General features: G+C 52.2%; 1 protein-coding gene across 2 annotated transcripts in view; it reads left to right on the top strand.

The window, feature by feature from the left end:
- PLXNA4 (plexin A4) overlaps positions 1-16278 on the top strand; it is a 346342-nt gene that overhangs the window by 280987 nt on the left and 49077 nt on the right. For both annotated transcript variants that reach the window (XM_069461824.1, XM_069461825.1), the window contains 4 exons: positions 2031-2182; positions 6198-6315; positions 12617-12753; positions 13917-14081. In XM_069461824.1, the coding sequence (XP_069317925.1) occupies positions 2031-2182; positions 6198-6315; positions 12617-12753; positions 13917-14081 (572 nt within the window). The remainder of the gene's footprint in view (positions 1-2030; positions 2183-6197; positions 6316-12616; positions 12754-13916; positions 14082-16278) is intronic.

Below are 16278 nucleotides of genomic sequence, written 5' to 3'. Positions count from 1 at the left end.
CAGGGATGTGTAGAAGCAGGAAGGATCTGGGCTTTTGTGAGTGAACAGCCTCACCCAGCAAAGTGGCCCCTTGGGGTGGCCCTCAAAATGTGCCCACGTTTCAGCCCTCTACCCTCCACGTCCCTGCTTGTCTAGACTCTCAGCTCCCACTTCAGTCTCCTGCACAGGTAGGAATCTACGCAGTGATTCTCAAACTGGGAGAACATATTTGCGCATTTAACCCATAGAATGACCCAGAAGAGGAGGCAGGTGCACATCTCCTCTCCCCACTGCCCCGGCCCCACAGCCCGGCCAGGACTCCCTTCCCACCCCCACTCTCTCCCCTGCACCTCTGCCAGGACCCGCTGCTCCCAGCGCCTGTAATGAGGAACCACCCCTGGGGCCGCCGCACGTGGCAGCTGATGGTGTGTCTGGTGCAGTTGGTGGGACTTGCTTTTTTCTTGGCTAGGGTCCAAGAAAATCACAGGGAGGAGATGGCAAATTAAACAAACCTCCCTGCGACAGAGGCTGTTTACTGCCTCCTTGCTGGCATTGGCCCTGGGGGAACCTGGGAAACCAAGGACTGGGCCAGAGATAAAACTTCTTTTTCAGGATGACAGACTAGGGTTAGAATATCATGGGGATGCGCTGCCAGGTGCCAGTGGCGCTTTGGGCACCAGCTGGGCAGGCATTTGGGAAGAACATACACTCCCACTCCCTGCCGCCTTCACATCTGTCCATCTCCGTCACACAGAAATGCGCCCGTGTCTCCAGGGAAGCTGCCTTTCCCCTATGATGGGACTCGCTTGTGCAAATGCTCACACCTGTGCGCGTGTTCACCACACACACCCACCTGCACACAGGGGATGCGTGGGAGGCAGCAGGCAGCCTCACCTGGCAGAGCTGCCACTGGGGGCAGCCCCGCCTCGTTCCTTTCACTTCCCTCACCTGTCACCCTCACCCCAGGATGCTGTCCCCAGCTGTGACCACCGCTGTGACCCTGCAGGATGAGGAGAGGAGGACATGCTGGAAAGGGCTAGAGACGGGCTCTCTGGGCTCCTTGCGTTGCAATCCCGCTGACATTGCCCACGATCCAGGCTGGTGCTCAGGTCACCAGCAATGGGAGCCGGCCCTTCTCTGGTCTATAGAGTACAGCACGTCATGATGACACTGTGTCAACTGCACACCTCAAGGCAGGCCCTCCTGACATGTCAATCATGGGTTTTGAATACCAATGGTGACCTCCTAGGAGGGAAAGCCACTCATTTTGACCACTGTATGAGGGTAAAGTTTAAATTTAACCCAAATCCATGGGGCACCAAGCCTAAAACGGAAGGCCAAGGGATGGTAAGAAATGCTCATACAATCCCAGAAAGATGTTTGGATAGTTGTGGGTTCCAGCACGGTTACAACTCAAGATGTAAAGCTGGTGCTGTCACTGCAAAGGCCACAGGGAGAGGTGGGACACGGTCCCGGCCCACAGATTCAGGATGGCAAGGGAGGGGGCTGCGGGTGGGAAGGACGAGGAACCAGGCACCAATAATTGTGACTATGCGAGTGACACAAAGAAAGTGCGTTGGAATTTCAGTGGAGAGAAAGAAAATGGGGTTCTGGGAAGTGACATTTGAGAAGCGTCTCAAAAGGTGGGTAGGATTACCATGGGGTGGAGGGCTCTGGGCTGGCAGCAGGGGTTTTAGTTTTCCCTGAGAGTGGACAGACACAAGCAAACACCAGAAGGTTTTGATCCCAGTTTCCTATGAATCACCTGGTAGCAATGCTGATCACATTGCATCCTATCTCTTCTCCTGTGAAATGGGAAGATGTTCCACGGGCTTCGAACCCTGCTCCTAAGACCACAAACAGACACAGGCTGCTTTGCCCAGAGCTACCGCCCACTGATCATCCCAGGCTTTGGGTGCCCCCACGGACTGGAGCACGCAGGGTCGTGGGCACAAAGGAGAGCAGAGCCAGCAGCCTCTCCCGGCCCCATCAGCAAGTGAGTGAGGGCTGCATCTTGGTGCTTGTCCAGTCATCTCTCTTCCCCTCTCCAGATAATCCCAGTGACAGGCCCCCGGGAAGGGGGCACCAAGGTCACCATCCGAGGGGAGAACCTGGGCCTGGAATTCCGCGACATCGCCTCGCACGTCAAGGTGGCCGGTGTGGAGTGCAGCCCTTTGGTGGATGGCTACGTCCCTGCAGAGCAGTAAGTGAAGCCACCCAAGACACGGGGAGGGAAGATAAGTCAGTATCCGGGACTCTCTGGTCACCAACAGATGGTGGGGGAAAGAGGAGAATGCCCTAACATTCTAGGAGTTCAGCTCCTCACCTGCTGAACCAGCCAGCTACCGTGTCGGGGAGCATAGAGAGGGAGAGAAGAGAAGCGTGGCTGTTACCAACTTTGAGTACGTGGGGTGGAGGTGACAAAATTAAAATGTGCAAGAGAAGCGTGAGTTCAATTCCCTTTGCTGTCCCTGGCTCCCCCCGCAGCATCCCCCCACCACGAGGCTGATCCTGGGCCACTCTCTTCGGAGACTGAAAATGAGATTCCACACCCATTCTCAGGCCCATGGGTACTTCGGATTGTTTTTCTCTTTGCAAAGTCTGCTGCCCACTGAGAGGGTTGTTCAACGGCGACCTTGGCCTGGAACCCAGCCAGTGCAGGAGGTTTGCAAATCATGTATTGCCTTGTAAATAAGTGAGCACCATTTTCCAGCCCAGGAAACACAACTATGGAATGTGTACCAGCACAATAGCATCTATATTCCACACCAGCTTTCTTGTCCCTCCTGGAGCAAAACCTTGTCACTTGTCCTGTGTGTATAAGTTATTGACTCTTCACAAGGCCTCCCTTAGGTATGCCAGTGCAGTTTCCATTTCTGCTTGCTGGGTCTTACCCAGATTTAGTGATTCTAAACCATCAGTACTGCCATCCTCAGTCCTCCCTCATTTGCATCGGATCCTCCCAAGGCACCCAGAGGATGTCGGGTGATTTAAGGATCTAGGCCTGGTAGGACTCACCTTCCTGGTCCATCATCCCTTACTTACAAAAGATCTTTCTTTGGCTCCTTCAACTTGTTGAGGCATTTCTAGAACAAGACCAAAGCAGGCTGCTGATGATATATTATGATTTGGGGAATTTTAAAATATCCTACTTTAAACCTACATAGCCACATATCAAAAGTTTTGTTACAAAGCCTCATGATTAAAATATTGTGATACTAACTCCATCAGTAGAATAAGATAGAACACCCAGGAAAAGAATCCCCATATGTAAAAATGTAGTTAGTATATGATAGAGGTTGCATTTCAAATCAGCAAGGAAAGGTGAGATCATTCAATAATTGGTACTGGTTAACTCCCCGGAAAAAGTACAGTATCAGATCCGTGTTTCACATTATGCACCAAAATAAATCCCAGGCGGATTAAAGAGTTAAGTTTAAAAAATGAAACTGAAAGGATTAGGAGAAAATACAGGTGAAAATTTATTTGATCTCCGGAAGAGGAAGGTTTCTAACAGCAAAAGAAGAAATTATAAAGAAAAAGATGAGGGGATTTGAGTACATAAATCTTTAAAACGTGTGCATCAGATATCATTGTGAGCAAAATACAAATGTGAATGATAAACCTGGAATCTGGTTATACCCTATCACAGATAATAGATACTTTTTCTTAACATATAAAGAGGTTTTACAAACAAAAGGCAAAGATCACAGAAAAACAAGCAAAGAGCCTAAATGTATAATTCACAAGATATACAAAGAACCAAAAGCCATATGAAAAAAATGTTTAACAGCAGTAGTAATCAATGAAATGAAAATGAAAACAATGGGGAATAATGTTAAAAAGTGAATGCCCAGTGCAGATGAGAAGCAAGCTATGGGAAGTTGCTGACTTCTTTGCTCACAGTGGGAGGGTAAACTGGGACAAACTTTCTGGCAGGCAATTTGGAAATACGTGTCAAAATTCTTTAGCCTGGCCGTCACACTTCTAGAACATTCCCTAAATAACAAGACTGCATGAACATTTATTTGCAAGAATGCTTATTTCAGCCTTATTTGTAATAGTAAACATTCAGAAGCAATTTGCATGTCTAAAAATAGGGAATTTAATCAATTATTGTGTATGCATAGGATAGTAAACTACACAGCCATTAAATCTGATATTAGAGAAGAATCATGGCCAAGCATATACTCGAGGCTTATTAAGCAAGAATACAGGTTATCAAGTAGAATGCAGAGTTTCTAATTAATTTTGTAAAAGAAAAGCAAGACTGAACACATATACACCCAAATGTTGACAATGGGTATTTCTGAGTGGTGCCGTTGGTTGGGAGGGTGTATGTATGACAAATGCTTTTACATACTTTCCATATTTTTTTACATTGAACATGTATTAATTATGTTATTTGGCCAGAAATATATGTATTTGTGCAGGACGCTTACTCAGAAGTTTCTCCCAAGAGAAACACAAAACCTAGAAACCATAAAGTAAAAGAACAACCAATTTAACCACACAGATACTTTTAAGCTTTAGTGCAGCAAAAGACATTGGAAACACAGTTGAAAGAAGACTAACAAAGAGAAAATAATTGCAATATTTATAACACATGAAAATTAATACTCCCAATTCAGAAGTTTCTACAAAAAGACAATCCATCAGCAAAATAGAGAGGACATCAGCAGAGAAGTCAAAGGAAAGGCTATGCAAGATTAGAAAAAAAAAAACCCACATGAAAATATGTGCTACCTCACTAGTAATCATGGAAATTAAAAGTAAAATGAGATCTCTTTCCCCTATTATATTGGAAAACCTTTCAAAGGATTGCGAATATCTAGTTTTGGCCAAAGAGTGGACCATTGATAGAAGTGGAAATTGGCACAGCCTTTTTGGAGCATTATTTGGCTTTACCTATCAAATGTTATTAAATCCACAAACCATTTAACCCAGTAAGTTCCCTCCTTAGGAATCTATTCCAGTACATATGCAACACTTAAGGATGTGTGCATAAGTTGGTTCATTTTGCAGAATTATTTGGAGTAAGTGAAAAAACAGAATAATTACATGCTTATCTGTAGGAGGATGGTAATTATGTAAATGATGGTGCAGTCATGTTATGAAATACTATGAAGTTGTTAAAAAGAATAAACTAGAACTGTGTTCTGAGTGCCATGAAGGAAAGTCTATGCTATAGTGTTGAGTAAAAACAGGTGTTTACAACAGTAGGTATGGTATGTTTTGCTTTTATCTTAAGAAAAGTACATATATCTTTCTCTACATATATATGTATGTTTGTATACAAGGGCTGTCGGGAAAGTATCCAGCCATGGATGCAATGGATACGTGAATACAATGGCTGGATGCTTTCCAGACAGTCCTCGTATAATTGTATGTGTGTGTATGTATGATATATTTATGTTTATGTGCATGCATGCATATAAAACATAAATATATATGCATACGTGTATATATGTGTGTATGTATGCAAATATATGTATTTGTGCAAGTTGCCTAACTTGACTGTGCCTTGGATTCTTCATTTGTAAAATGCGGAGTATATATATCTATGTCTGCAAGAATATATATAGCAAATTTTTGAGTGGTTAGGAGTGAAGAAGGAAGCACTCACTCCTTATTGCAACACTTCTGTACTGTTTGCTTTTAAAGGGTATGAACAAATTTTGTAATTAAAGCAATAAAAATTTTTAAAAAGAGAAAATTTTAAACACAAGTACTCCTCGCCCAGTACTCCAGGAAGCAGGGCTGGCTGGGGGCAGACAGCTCTGCACCGAGGCAGCCTGAGCACTGAGAGCACGAAGCTCCTAGGTCAGGGCCTGGAAGACAGGGCAGCTCCAAGTTCTGGGCTTGACTTGCTTGGGGCCTTGGGTAGGTCACTTCCCCTCTCTGGGCTCTGCCAGCTCTATTCCCTGAGCCATGGCTGGCACGTTCCCTCTCATTTAGCTAACAGAAGAAGGGACAAGCATGCATTGGGGACTGAGCGTCTGGGGTCAGAACACAGGGACCCTCTCCTAGGCTCCCTCAACATTTCCCAACAGCCAAGAAGGAGCCCCTGCAGGGAGCAATCCGGGTGTCATTTACCCCCTTCTCCCTGCCAATCCCTGAGACCCTACTGCAGAGAAAGGGGCCAGGGTCAGTGCTATGGGGCCCAGGGTCATGGCTGGGAGTCCTGTAACCCACGGGGTCTCCTCTGTTCCCTGCAGGATTGTGTGCGAGATGGGGGAGGCCAAGCCCAGCCAGCACGCGGGCTTCGTGGAGATCTGCGTGGCTGTGTGTCGACCCGAGTTCATGGCCCGGTCCTCACAGCTCTACTACTTCATGGTGAGTCCTGGCCACCAGCGGCCTGGCAGGAGCAGGCCACAGACCTCATTACCGTGATTGCTGGGTCCCTCAAGACCTCAGTGGGCAAACCCAGGGCAAGAAGCCCCTATGCAAGTCCCTCTGAATTCATGGGAGTCCTGTCCTACAGTGAGGGAGAGCACAGGCTTTGAAGTCTGGAGGACCTGGATTCAAATCCAGACTTCGCTGTGCCTGGCTGTGTGGCTACAAGTGTGGTGCTTTAGCTCTCGGGGCCCAGTGTCCCCATGTGGCTGGGTGGCACGGGAGGTAGGCGACAGTAGGGACTTTGCATGGAGACTCCTAGGATTTGAGACTGGGCTGTGCCACTTACTACCTGGGTGAACTTGGGCAAATTGATTAATATTTTTGTGCTTCAGTTTCTTCATTTTTAAAATGGGGATAATAAGAGCATCTACCCCATGATCTTGTGAAAATAACATAAAATGTGTTTATTACTTCTAGTATCATTTATTTTATTATTTCTGCAACCACCACCTGTGTGCTCACGGCCCATCATCCCATCGCCCCCATTCTCCCCACCACCCCAACGTCTTAGTCCCTTTTCTGCTTCTATGGAGAATGCCTGAGGCTGAGTAATTTATAAAGAACAGACATTTGTTTGGCTCACGGTCCTGGAGACTGGGAAGTCCAGGACTGAGGGTCTGCATCTGGAGAGGGCCCTCTGGCCTCGTCGTCCCCTGGCGGAAGGTGGAAGGGCAGGAGAGCACTTGCAAAAGGGTAGGAGAGGGCCAGACTCGCCTTTTTAACAAACCCACTCTCACAATAATGAACCCACTCCTGCCATAGTGACATTAATCTCCTCTTAAAGTCCCACATCTCAGCAATGTTGCACTGGCCATTAAGCTTCCAACACATGACTGTGGGGGACACATTCAAACCAACAGCCACTCACCATCATCCCATCCTGCGGCCCCCTTACCCCTGCCCCACATCTCGTTCCCACCGCCCACCTGCCATCTCCCTCCACCCGCCTCTCCCCCACCACCCTGTCCCCATCCCGTGGCCCCTCTGGGATCTCACCCCAATCCTTGAATTCCCTCCAGCCTGCACCTTCCCATCCCTGCAAACACTGCCTGGCAGGTGGTTCGGGGGGGCAGGGGCTCTGGGAACCCCTCAGCCTTGTGATTACGGAGATGGCGGAGACACACGCACATTCTCTGCCACTCGTGATCCTGAGCTGCTCTTAGAAGCCAAAAGCCTGAAGTGATGGATTTTATGCCTGGTCATCAAATACCTGAACTATGTCATGGAAGTCTGGCTTTCACCCTTTCCCCCTCCCTCCTCCCCTCCTCCCCTCCTCCCTCCCTTCCTCCCTTCATCCTCCTTTCTCTCCCCTGCCCTCTTCCTTCTTCTTCCTTCTCCTTCAGCTGGCGGCCATTTATCCCCTGCACAATACCTCTCACCAGATTATTGGATAAATACTTGTTTGGGCTGAATTTTGTAATGCGATGGCTCTGGCCACAGTGATGACTGAGACCCGCCCCAGCCCTCCCTCAGGCGGCCCACAGTCTGGGAGGGGAGCGACGACCCCCCCAGGCAAGAGGACAAGCACAGACATGCATGAGCTCAGGGCCTCATGAGAGCTGAACCTCAGAGAGCTGCTCCCGCCTGGGCCTGCGGCTGCCCCACCCCTGCTGCCCAGAAGCCAGCCAGCCTCTGGACACGGTGGCTGTCACTGAACACACATGGGGACACGGTGGCTGCCACTGAACACACACGGGGACTCATATAACGAGAACATGTACATAGGGTAGGGTTCACGGAGATGTCATTTAAACAAATAAACTTATTTGTTTAGGATTTAAACCCCCACTTTCTTGTGAAATGAGGGAATTTCTAGGTTAAACCTGGTACACGTTAAGACAGCCAGTGATAAATGTATACACATTTCTATGTAAAGCATGTACTTATATATTGTATATTATATATACACAGAAAGACAAAGAGAGAGAGATTGAGACAGAGAGATGATACTCGCCAGGTATTTGCTAAAATCGGCCGTGAGATCTGGCTCTGACGTCACCTGGCTGCTGAGGTGAAGAGGGAGGGGCCTGCCGCATGGCCACACAAGCACTGGCGCCCTTGGCCCGTCCACTGCCCAGAGGAGTTTTCCATCTGTGGCCGTGGCAGTGGCCCTGATGACAGCACTAGAGCCACCTGACTCCATTAAGCTGAGGGCTCCTTTGAGCCTCAGCTGCCTCCACCTGGGGTCTCCAGCCAGGCCTCCACCTCCGTGACCAGATCACAGGCCACAGCCACACAGGTGTCCCGCCATCGTCACCACATGGCCCATAAGGGCTGTCGGCTCCCACAGACAGTGCATCCTCCTCTCTTGGCCGTCCCATTGGTGGCCTGTCCCCAGGCCTGCAGTGCTGGTGGGCTGGGCTCAGCTTCCCTTAACTCCTAATACCAACCTGTCACCCTGTCCCGAGTCTTCCTTTTCCTATTCTCTTTGCCACCACAATGGCCTCCTTAGATCTTTCCCTTGCCTTTCTCTCTGCACCCCTTATAATCCACCCACCGCAGAAATGCCACTGTCGACAGGACAGCCCCACCTCCAGAAGAGCCTGTGAGCTGTTGTCCAGGCTCCTGGCCCGGCCACCCACACGCCCAGTCCCACTTCTCCGGCCTTTGTGTTCCCAGCTGCCCGCCCATCCCCATCTCCTTCCCTGGCTGCACCGAGCCGGGACCCCTAATTCCTCAGAGCCCGGAACATGCAGACCTGAGCTGTGGGTGCCCATGGGCCCTGCGGCCCACCCCTCACAGGGACTCCCTCTGTGGGTCCTCTCTGTGCCCTGCTCCTCTTGTCAGAGAGGACCCCCTCCCACCCCTGCAGAGACTAATTAATCAGTCTCCACAGCTGCCCAGGTAATTCTAACGTGCATCCTGGGCGAGGACCCCTGGCCCCCACACGGGAGTGAGAGCCCTGTGCCCGGTGCTCTCCACTCTGTCCTAATTCCCATAGCGAGCCTGTGTGTTGGACACTGGAAAGTCCCCGCTGCTCTCAGGAAAGGTGTCGTCTTGCCTGCATGGTCGTTTCTACCCTGGAGCAGGCTGTGTTGAGTTTGGGGCATTAAGGGAGAACATGATTTTCCACGTAGTGGGAGGCAGTTCCCAGCAACTGCACCAAAAGATGGGAACAAAGGGAGGGAGGGGGAAGGGTGGGTGGGGAGGAGGAGAGGCAGGTCAGGGAAGGTGACAGTGGATGCCACAAGGCAGATAGACAGGCTTTGGTCCCAGGGGCCCTGGGGCTCAGGCTCGCATCACTTCTCTGCATGAGGGGAGTCTCTGAGGACCAGCCCTGGGCCACGTCTGCTGGACGGTCTTTCAGGGAGGAGGAAGGGTGCGAGGGTCCCCCACAGAGCTCCTAGGGGTTCCGGGTGGAAATGAGGGACAGACATCCCTGTGAGTCTCCTCAGGGAGTCGGGAAGGGACACAGTCCCTGTCTGTCATGCTCCCGGCGTCTCAGAGCCCTCACTGCTGGCCCTCCCACCCAGCAAGGCAGCTCAGGGGTGGCACTCTTTGGACTCCCCCCTCTCCCCCTACACACACACACACATGGAAGCCCCCGGGGCCCCTGGAGTCCTGGTACCCCTGGAGAGCCCCCTTCCCCAGGGTCATCTGGGGACTTGGGGCACGAGGGGGAGCCCCTCCCCAGTGCCGAGGCTGCATGCAAAGTTTGAGTCTTCCTCAGTTTCCCTCCACAGTCAGGCCAGACTCTGATTGTAGGTTTATTCACCCAAAACCCAAAACCAAACGCCAAGCCCAAGGCCCCCGAATGAGCACTCAGAGCTGTCACAGCTGTCGCCAGAGGTCTCCGTGCAAGGAATGCTTCTCCCGTTCTCTGTACCCCCGTTGTGGAGACAAGCGAAGAAGTGGCAAGGAACGCGGAATCTGATTCCCCCGTGCCAGCCCACCGTGAAATATTTATGAAGCATGACTTGAATAATTAATAGTTTCTCACAACTCTAAAACACGTCTCCATAACATCCTCTCCCCACCCCCGGAATAATTCCCGGCCAGCCGGCCCCTTGACAGCGCCACCGCGGGGCTTGCTGGGATTTCCTCACTCTGCCTCTGCTAGGACCCCTCACCTGCAGGCCCCCAGGGAGCGCCCACCCCCATCCCCCATCTACTGTAACTTCCTTGTGGTTTTTTTCCCCTTTTTTAAAATTTCAAAATATTAAGGGGGTACAAATGTTTTTGTTAGAGGGATGCCTTATGTAATGCTTCGTTTTGACTGTATCTCTCTAGGACAATCCCTGCCTCAAAGCCGGTGTGCACAGACTGTCTCCCTCTTTCTCTCACGTTCCCTGCCCTCTCTGGGGAGGTCAGCAGTGCCCCTTTACAATGGGGCAAAGGGACCATTTGGAGAGGTACATGCTACAGAACAAGAAAACTCTCAGGGACCTTAGAGATAACCACTTTTTTGCCTAGACCCCTGATTTTGTGACCAGAGAGGTTAAATGTCTTGTCTAGAGTCACACAGCATGACCCCGGCAGAGCTGAAAAGGGAGGCCTCTTTCCACAGCCTCATCCCACCCTCTTCCTGGTTGAGCCAGGAACAGAGCCTCGCTTACAAGCTGTTCCCTGGCTTGGTCCACGCTGTGGGGATGCCAGACCTGGGGTCCAGAGACAGGACACTGGGAGCTGGGGAGGCGGCTGGGGCTGCAGTCGGGGTGTGTCCCCAGACCTGGATGTGCACGTGCCAGGTGGTGGGTGTGCAGACGGCCGGGGCCTTCCTTCTCCAGAGGTATCACTAAGGATACCAGCCACTCCCAGGAGCCCAGTGGGCCAGACTTTCTGTGCTGAATTCTTTACGGGGGAGGTAGCTGGGGTAGGGAGAGAGAAATCTTCATTTAAATGCAGATACAGGCTTCTCACCTGGGACTGAAGAAAGTTTTTCCATTAAAATGCTAATGAAAGAACAAACTGCAACTCCAAATCCCCAGCTGTCAAGGGCTTTTTCTGCCCTGCCCCCACTGAGAACCCCACTCCTCAGCAGTCCCATCCCGGCCCAGGGCTACCGCAGCCCTTGACAGCAACCGACCCTTCTTTCATCTCTCCTGGAGTTTCCCTGGGGCCCTCCCATCCCATTGCTCCGCCCCTGGGTGCTGTGGGCAGCTCTCCGGAGAGGCCTGCGGTAGGGGCAAGTCACCTTCCCAAGAACAGAGACTGTAGATTGGAGGGCGGTTGAGAATGTGAGCTCTGGAGTTAGATCTCAGTTGTGCCACTTTTTAGCTCTGTGACCTTGGAACCTCTCTGAATCTCATCTGTAAAATAGGTAGTAATACCTACTTTATAGAACTGATTGGTGATTAAATTATGTCTGTATGTATCTATTGCTACAGATGGAAAACATACAGCCTACCACTGAAAAAATCAGTACATGGCAGCCATTATTATTACTGTTATTAGTACAGAAATGCAATTCTCAGGGTCTAGAACATTGCCTATCTACACTACTAATAGAAAAAAAAAACACAAACTCTGTAAAAAATGTAAACATGGCTATCTGAGTCAAATATGTGTGATCATGGCCAAGGGAGCCACGCCCAACAAGTCTCGAGCAAGGGTCCCAAGGTGGTGAGGTTACAGTTGGGCTTTACACATGTTAGGGAGACAGGAAGTGCAGGTAAAATCAGAAATCAATACACAGAAGGTGTGCATTGGTTTGGCCCAAAAAGGCAGGACATCTTCAAGAAGGGTAGAAACTTACAGTTTATAGGTGGGTTCAAAGATTCTTTGATTTGTAATAGTTAAAGAAATAAAGCTTTTGTCTAAAGCCTTGGAATATTTTAAGTTAAGGAGTTAATCAGAGACAAGCCACAATACTTGAGGGATCTGTTAAGCAAATTGGTGGCCTGTAGTGATTTAACCTTTGCCCTGCGTGGCCTTGGGTCTTGTTAATAATTTAGTGTCTTATTGTCACAAAGAGTGTGTTGTGTCAGTCTTATGATCTCTGTTTTGATATTATGCTAGTCAATTGTCCTACCTAAACTCTAGAAGGGAGGGGTATGTCATGGCCAGGTTTTCTGGGGTCCCCTTGGCCAAGAGGGGGGTCCGTTCAGATAGCAGGAGGGCTTGGGATTTTATTTTAGTTCACAACACAAGCCTAACAAAAGTGCCGTGGCTCTCTGGGAGGTCACCATTACTAAATATTCCAGAAGGCAGCTGGGGAGTGGGGTAGGGCCTCAGGCCTGCCCAGAAGCCCCCTCCATCCTGTCCTGGTGGTGTCTCAGGCCACATCCTTTCTGCACAGACGCTGACTCTCTCGGACCTGAAGCCCAGCCGGGGGCCCATGTCTGGGGGCACCCAAGTGACCATCACCGGCACCAACCTGAACGCGGGCAGCAACGTGGTGGTGATGTTCGGGACGCAGCCCTGCCTCTTCCACAGGTAACTCCCTCTCCGCAGCCCCAGGAGGGGCAGGGCTAGACAGGAAAATCACCGCAGGGCAGCTTGGGTGCCCTGCAGAGCGGGGACAGGCTGCCAAATGCAGGGACTTCCCAGGCGAACTCCTTGGAAGTCCTTCCTCCTCCCTGAGGCAGTGGGCGTTCTCTTGGGAGAGGACCTTGGCTTGGTCTGGAGACCTGCCAGGCTGCCCCTCCTGGGAAGGCCCATCATGATGCGGCCCCTGCATTTGGTGCCCCCACGGCACCCCCTCTGCAGAACCCTGGGGTGCCCCAGAACACGGTTTGGACTCCACAACTGGAGCCCATTTACTGGGGTCCGGTCCTCTCCAGGTGCTGCAGAGCCAGCTGGGCCTGCCAGGAGCGGATGGGAGCAGCGACCCCAGACAGGCGCACCTGCTGTGGCTGGGGTAGGGGGCAGGAGGGAGGCAGGAGGTGCGTCCAGTGAGGACTCGAGGAGATGTGGCCAGGGACACACCCTCAGCTGACCTGGGGGTCTCTAGAGAGAAGTTTTCTGCAGGGAGCTGTGTTGAGGGCCGTGACAGACCTGAAGTCAGACCAGGCCAGGCCGCGCAGCGCTGGTGTTCAAGAAGCGATTATTCTGACACTTGTTAAAGTGGTAAGGAAGACTTTGTCCAGGACTGTTGCAATTGACGTCACGATTGCAGCGGTAGGGGAGAGAGATCTGGCTCAACTCCAAATATGACAGAGATAGCTGGGGGTGGGGATTTACAGCCAACGGGCAGAGTGAGGGGTCCGGGGCAGAATCACTAGAGGAGCCGTCGGGGGCAGGGGAGCTCTTGCCAACCCGACTTGGGATACTGGCTGGAGGCAGGCCAGGGTGAGCAGGCACCAAGGCACGAGGAATTTGATCAGTTGTCAAGGTGATCACATACCAGGTGTGGGAGCTTCTCGCCAAACAGACCTAGCAGGATCCAGAAAGAATGGGGCTGTGCAGACCAAAGACAGACCCGAGGATGGGAGTCAGAGGAGCCTGCCCAAAGTTGGGTCAAAGACAGCACCTTGTCACAGGCCCTCGAGCTGTGTATCTAGGGCAGCGCTCACCCACCGCCTCTGAGGACCCCTGACCAGGGTCACTGTCCTTCTTTCACCCAGGCACCCAGCGCTGTCTCTCTCCCCTCCCTCCAGGCGATCTCCGTCCTACATCATCTGCAACACCACGTCCTCAGACGAGGTGCTGGAGATGAAGGTGATGGTGCAGGTGGACAGGGCCAAGATCCACCAGGACCTGGTCTTCCAGTACGTGGAGGACCCCACCATCGTGCGGATCGAGCCAGAGTGGAGCATCGTCAGGTAGGAGCTGCCCCAAGTGGATCTTAATGCCTACACACCTCCATTTCCCTTCCTGGCTCTCAAAAGCTGAGGAGAGTTCCGGGGGCCCAGTCCTGCTTGGGGTACTAATGAACTGGGGTTGGTTCCAAGCACCCCCAAATCAGACCTTTGTACTGTGGCTCCCTCCCTCTGCTGGCAGCCTCTTTGAGCAGGACCCGGCCTGGAGGCCAAGTTCTGACCAGCAAGAGCCCATCTCTCCCAGTTGGAGGACTGGCTCTGTGCTGGGGGCCCTGTCGCCGTCCCACAGTGACTGTCAGGGTGCCAGTCCACTCCACTCACTTCTGGCAAACGTGGGCAATAACTCTGGTCCTGAGGGGTGTGGGAGAAGGAGTCAGATCAGGCTTGACTTCTTGGCCGGCCCTTTGCTCCCAGAGCCTCCCGGCGGCCAGTCCTTGTCTCAGCGTGACCTCTAGCTGGCTCCTTATGTTTGTCGTTCCCTCTGCAGCAACATCCTCAAGGGCAGAGTTTGGGTCTTGTTCCCTGCTCTTTCTCGGTGCCCAACAGTGATCCACTGAATCCATCCCGGAGGGAGGGGATGAGGCATTTGGTGCTGTTAGAGAAAGACCCTGGGGCAGGGGCTGGGGACCTTCAGTGCCGGTTCTCACCTAGCCACTCACCTTGGGCACGTTGCGTACTCTTCCTGGGCCTCCCCCGCTGGGGATCTGGGAACTCCAGGGTCTCTAGGGTGTCTTGGGTGGTGAGCCTCACACTGGGGGAGGAGCTGTGGGCACACAGCAGGGGTCTGCCTTTGCAGGCCCTGGAGGACAGGGAGTGAGCAGGTGCTGCAGAGGGCACCCTCTCGGCAAGGCTGGTGAGATCACTGGGGCCGCGTGGGGTGGAATGAGGGCTTGGGCTCAGCCCTGCCCCACTGCTTACCAGCCTGGTGACCTTAAGGGTTATCTAACCTCCCTGAGGCCAGAGCTCCTCACCTGTCACCCCCTCACAGGCTCTGAGGGAACCAGTGAGAGGCGAAGGCGCAGTGCACTGCCCAGCCCTGGGGGTGCAGCCCTCCCACTGTCTGCTTCTGGGGGAGCAGGCGGGCAGCGCACACAGACGTGGCCTCCCAAGCCGAGGCGGGCAGGGATGCCTCCTAGCCTTTTAAACTAGCGGTCAGCAAACTCCATCCATGGCCAAATCTGGCTGGCCACTTGTTCTTGTAAATAAAGTTTTATTGGCGCACAGCCGTGCTCATTCGTGTATGTTCTGTCCATAGCTGCTTTCTCACCACCGCAGCAGAGTTGAGTAATTGCAACAGGGACCATATGGCCGTAAAGCCTAAAATATTTACTATCCGGCCCTTTATAGAAAGAGTTTGCCACCCCCTGCCTTGGACCCAAAGGAAAGGCAGCCTTTGCCTGCTGAGCTGAGACGGGTTGTCCCCAGCAGCTGCTCTGTGAGGCCCAAACCTACGCTTTAGCCACGATCTGAAAGCAGGTGCGGAAGACGAGGCGTGGAGAGGAGGCGGCCCGGGAAAGCTCTGCGGGCTCTGACCCTCAGCACACTCTGCCTCTCTCTGAGGAACTCACAGCCCGGTCCAGTTCAGTTCTTCCTTGTGCCGTTGTTGCAGAGACAGAAGTGCTGTCCTCCCTGGTGCTCGGCCGCTGTCCCCGAATCGTGCTCAGAGCACGAGGGAGGTCGGAGCACGTTCTGGGGCTGCCAGCCAGCTGCGGGATCTGCTTGGGTTAACGAGCCCGAGCTGGGGTGGGGCCCTGCGTCTGCCGAGGCTTGGCCTGGGTTGCTCGTGAACAGTGCGGGTGGGCATTTGGGAGCTGTGTGCTGAACTGGTGACTGAGAAGGTTGGGAGATGGCTGCAGGGCTGGACACCAGAAGCTCAACTCCAGCACTGCCCTGGGTGGAAGAACCTCTCTGGGTCTCACAGGAATCTTCCTGCGTGTGTGTGTGTGTGTGTGTGCGCGCACGCGCATGTGCATGTGTGCAAGGAGAGGGGGGCAAGTAACCGGCAGTATAAAGATGGGCAGGTGGATAGATGGGTAGGAACGAATGTGGATGTGGCTGTCATGGATTCTTTACCTACCAAGCATACAACTAACTTGCTAAAGCAGGATTCTTCTCAAAGAGGCTCCCTTGACTGGGGATCAGGTTATTCCTCGCTTCTCTTTAAGGAGCCCCCAAGGAAGGTTCAGTCCAGTAGGGTACT

This window comes from Eulemur rufifrons, chromosome 29, assembly GCF_041146395.1.
Source record: "Eulemur rufifrons isolate Redbay chromosome 29, OSU_ERuf_1, whole genome shotgun sequence".
NCBI classification, from domain to species: Eukaryota; Metazoa; Chordata; class Mammalia; order Primates; family Lemuridae; genus Eulemur; species Eulemur rufifrons.
This window is presented reverse-complemented; position numbering and strand designations above follow the sequence as displayed.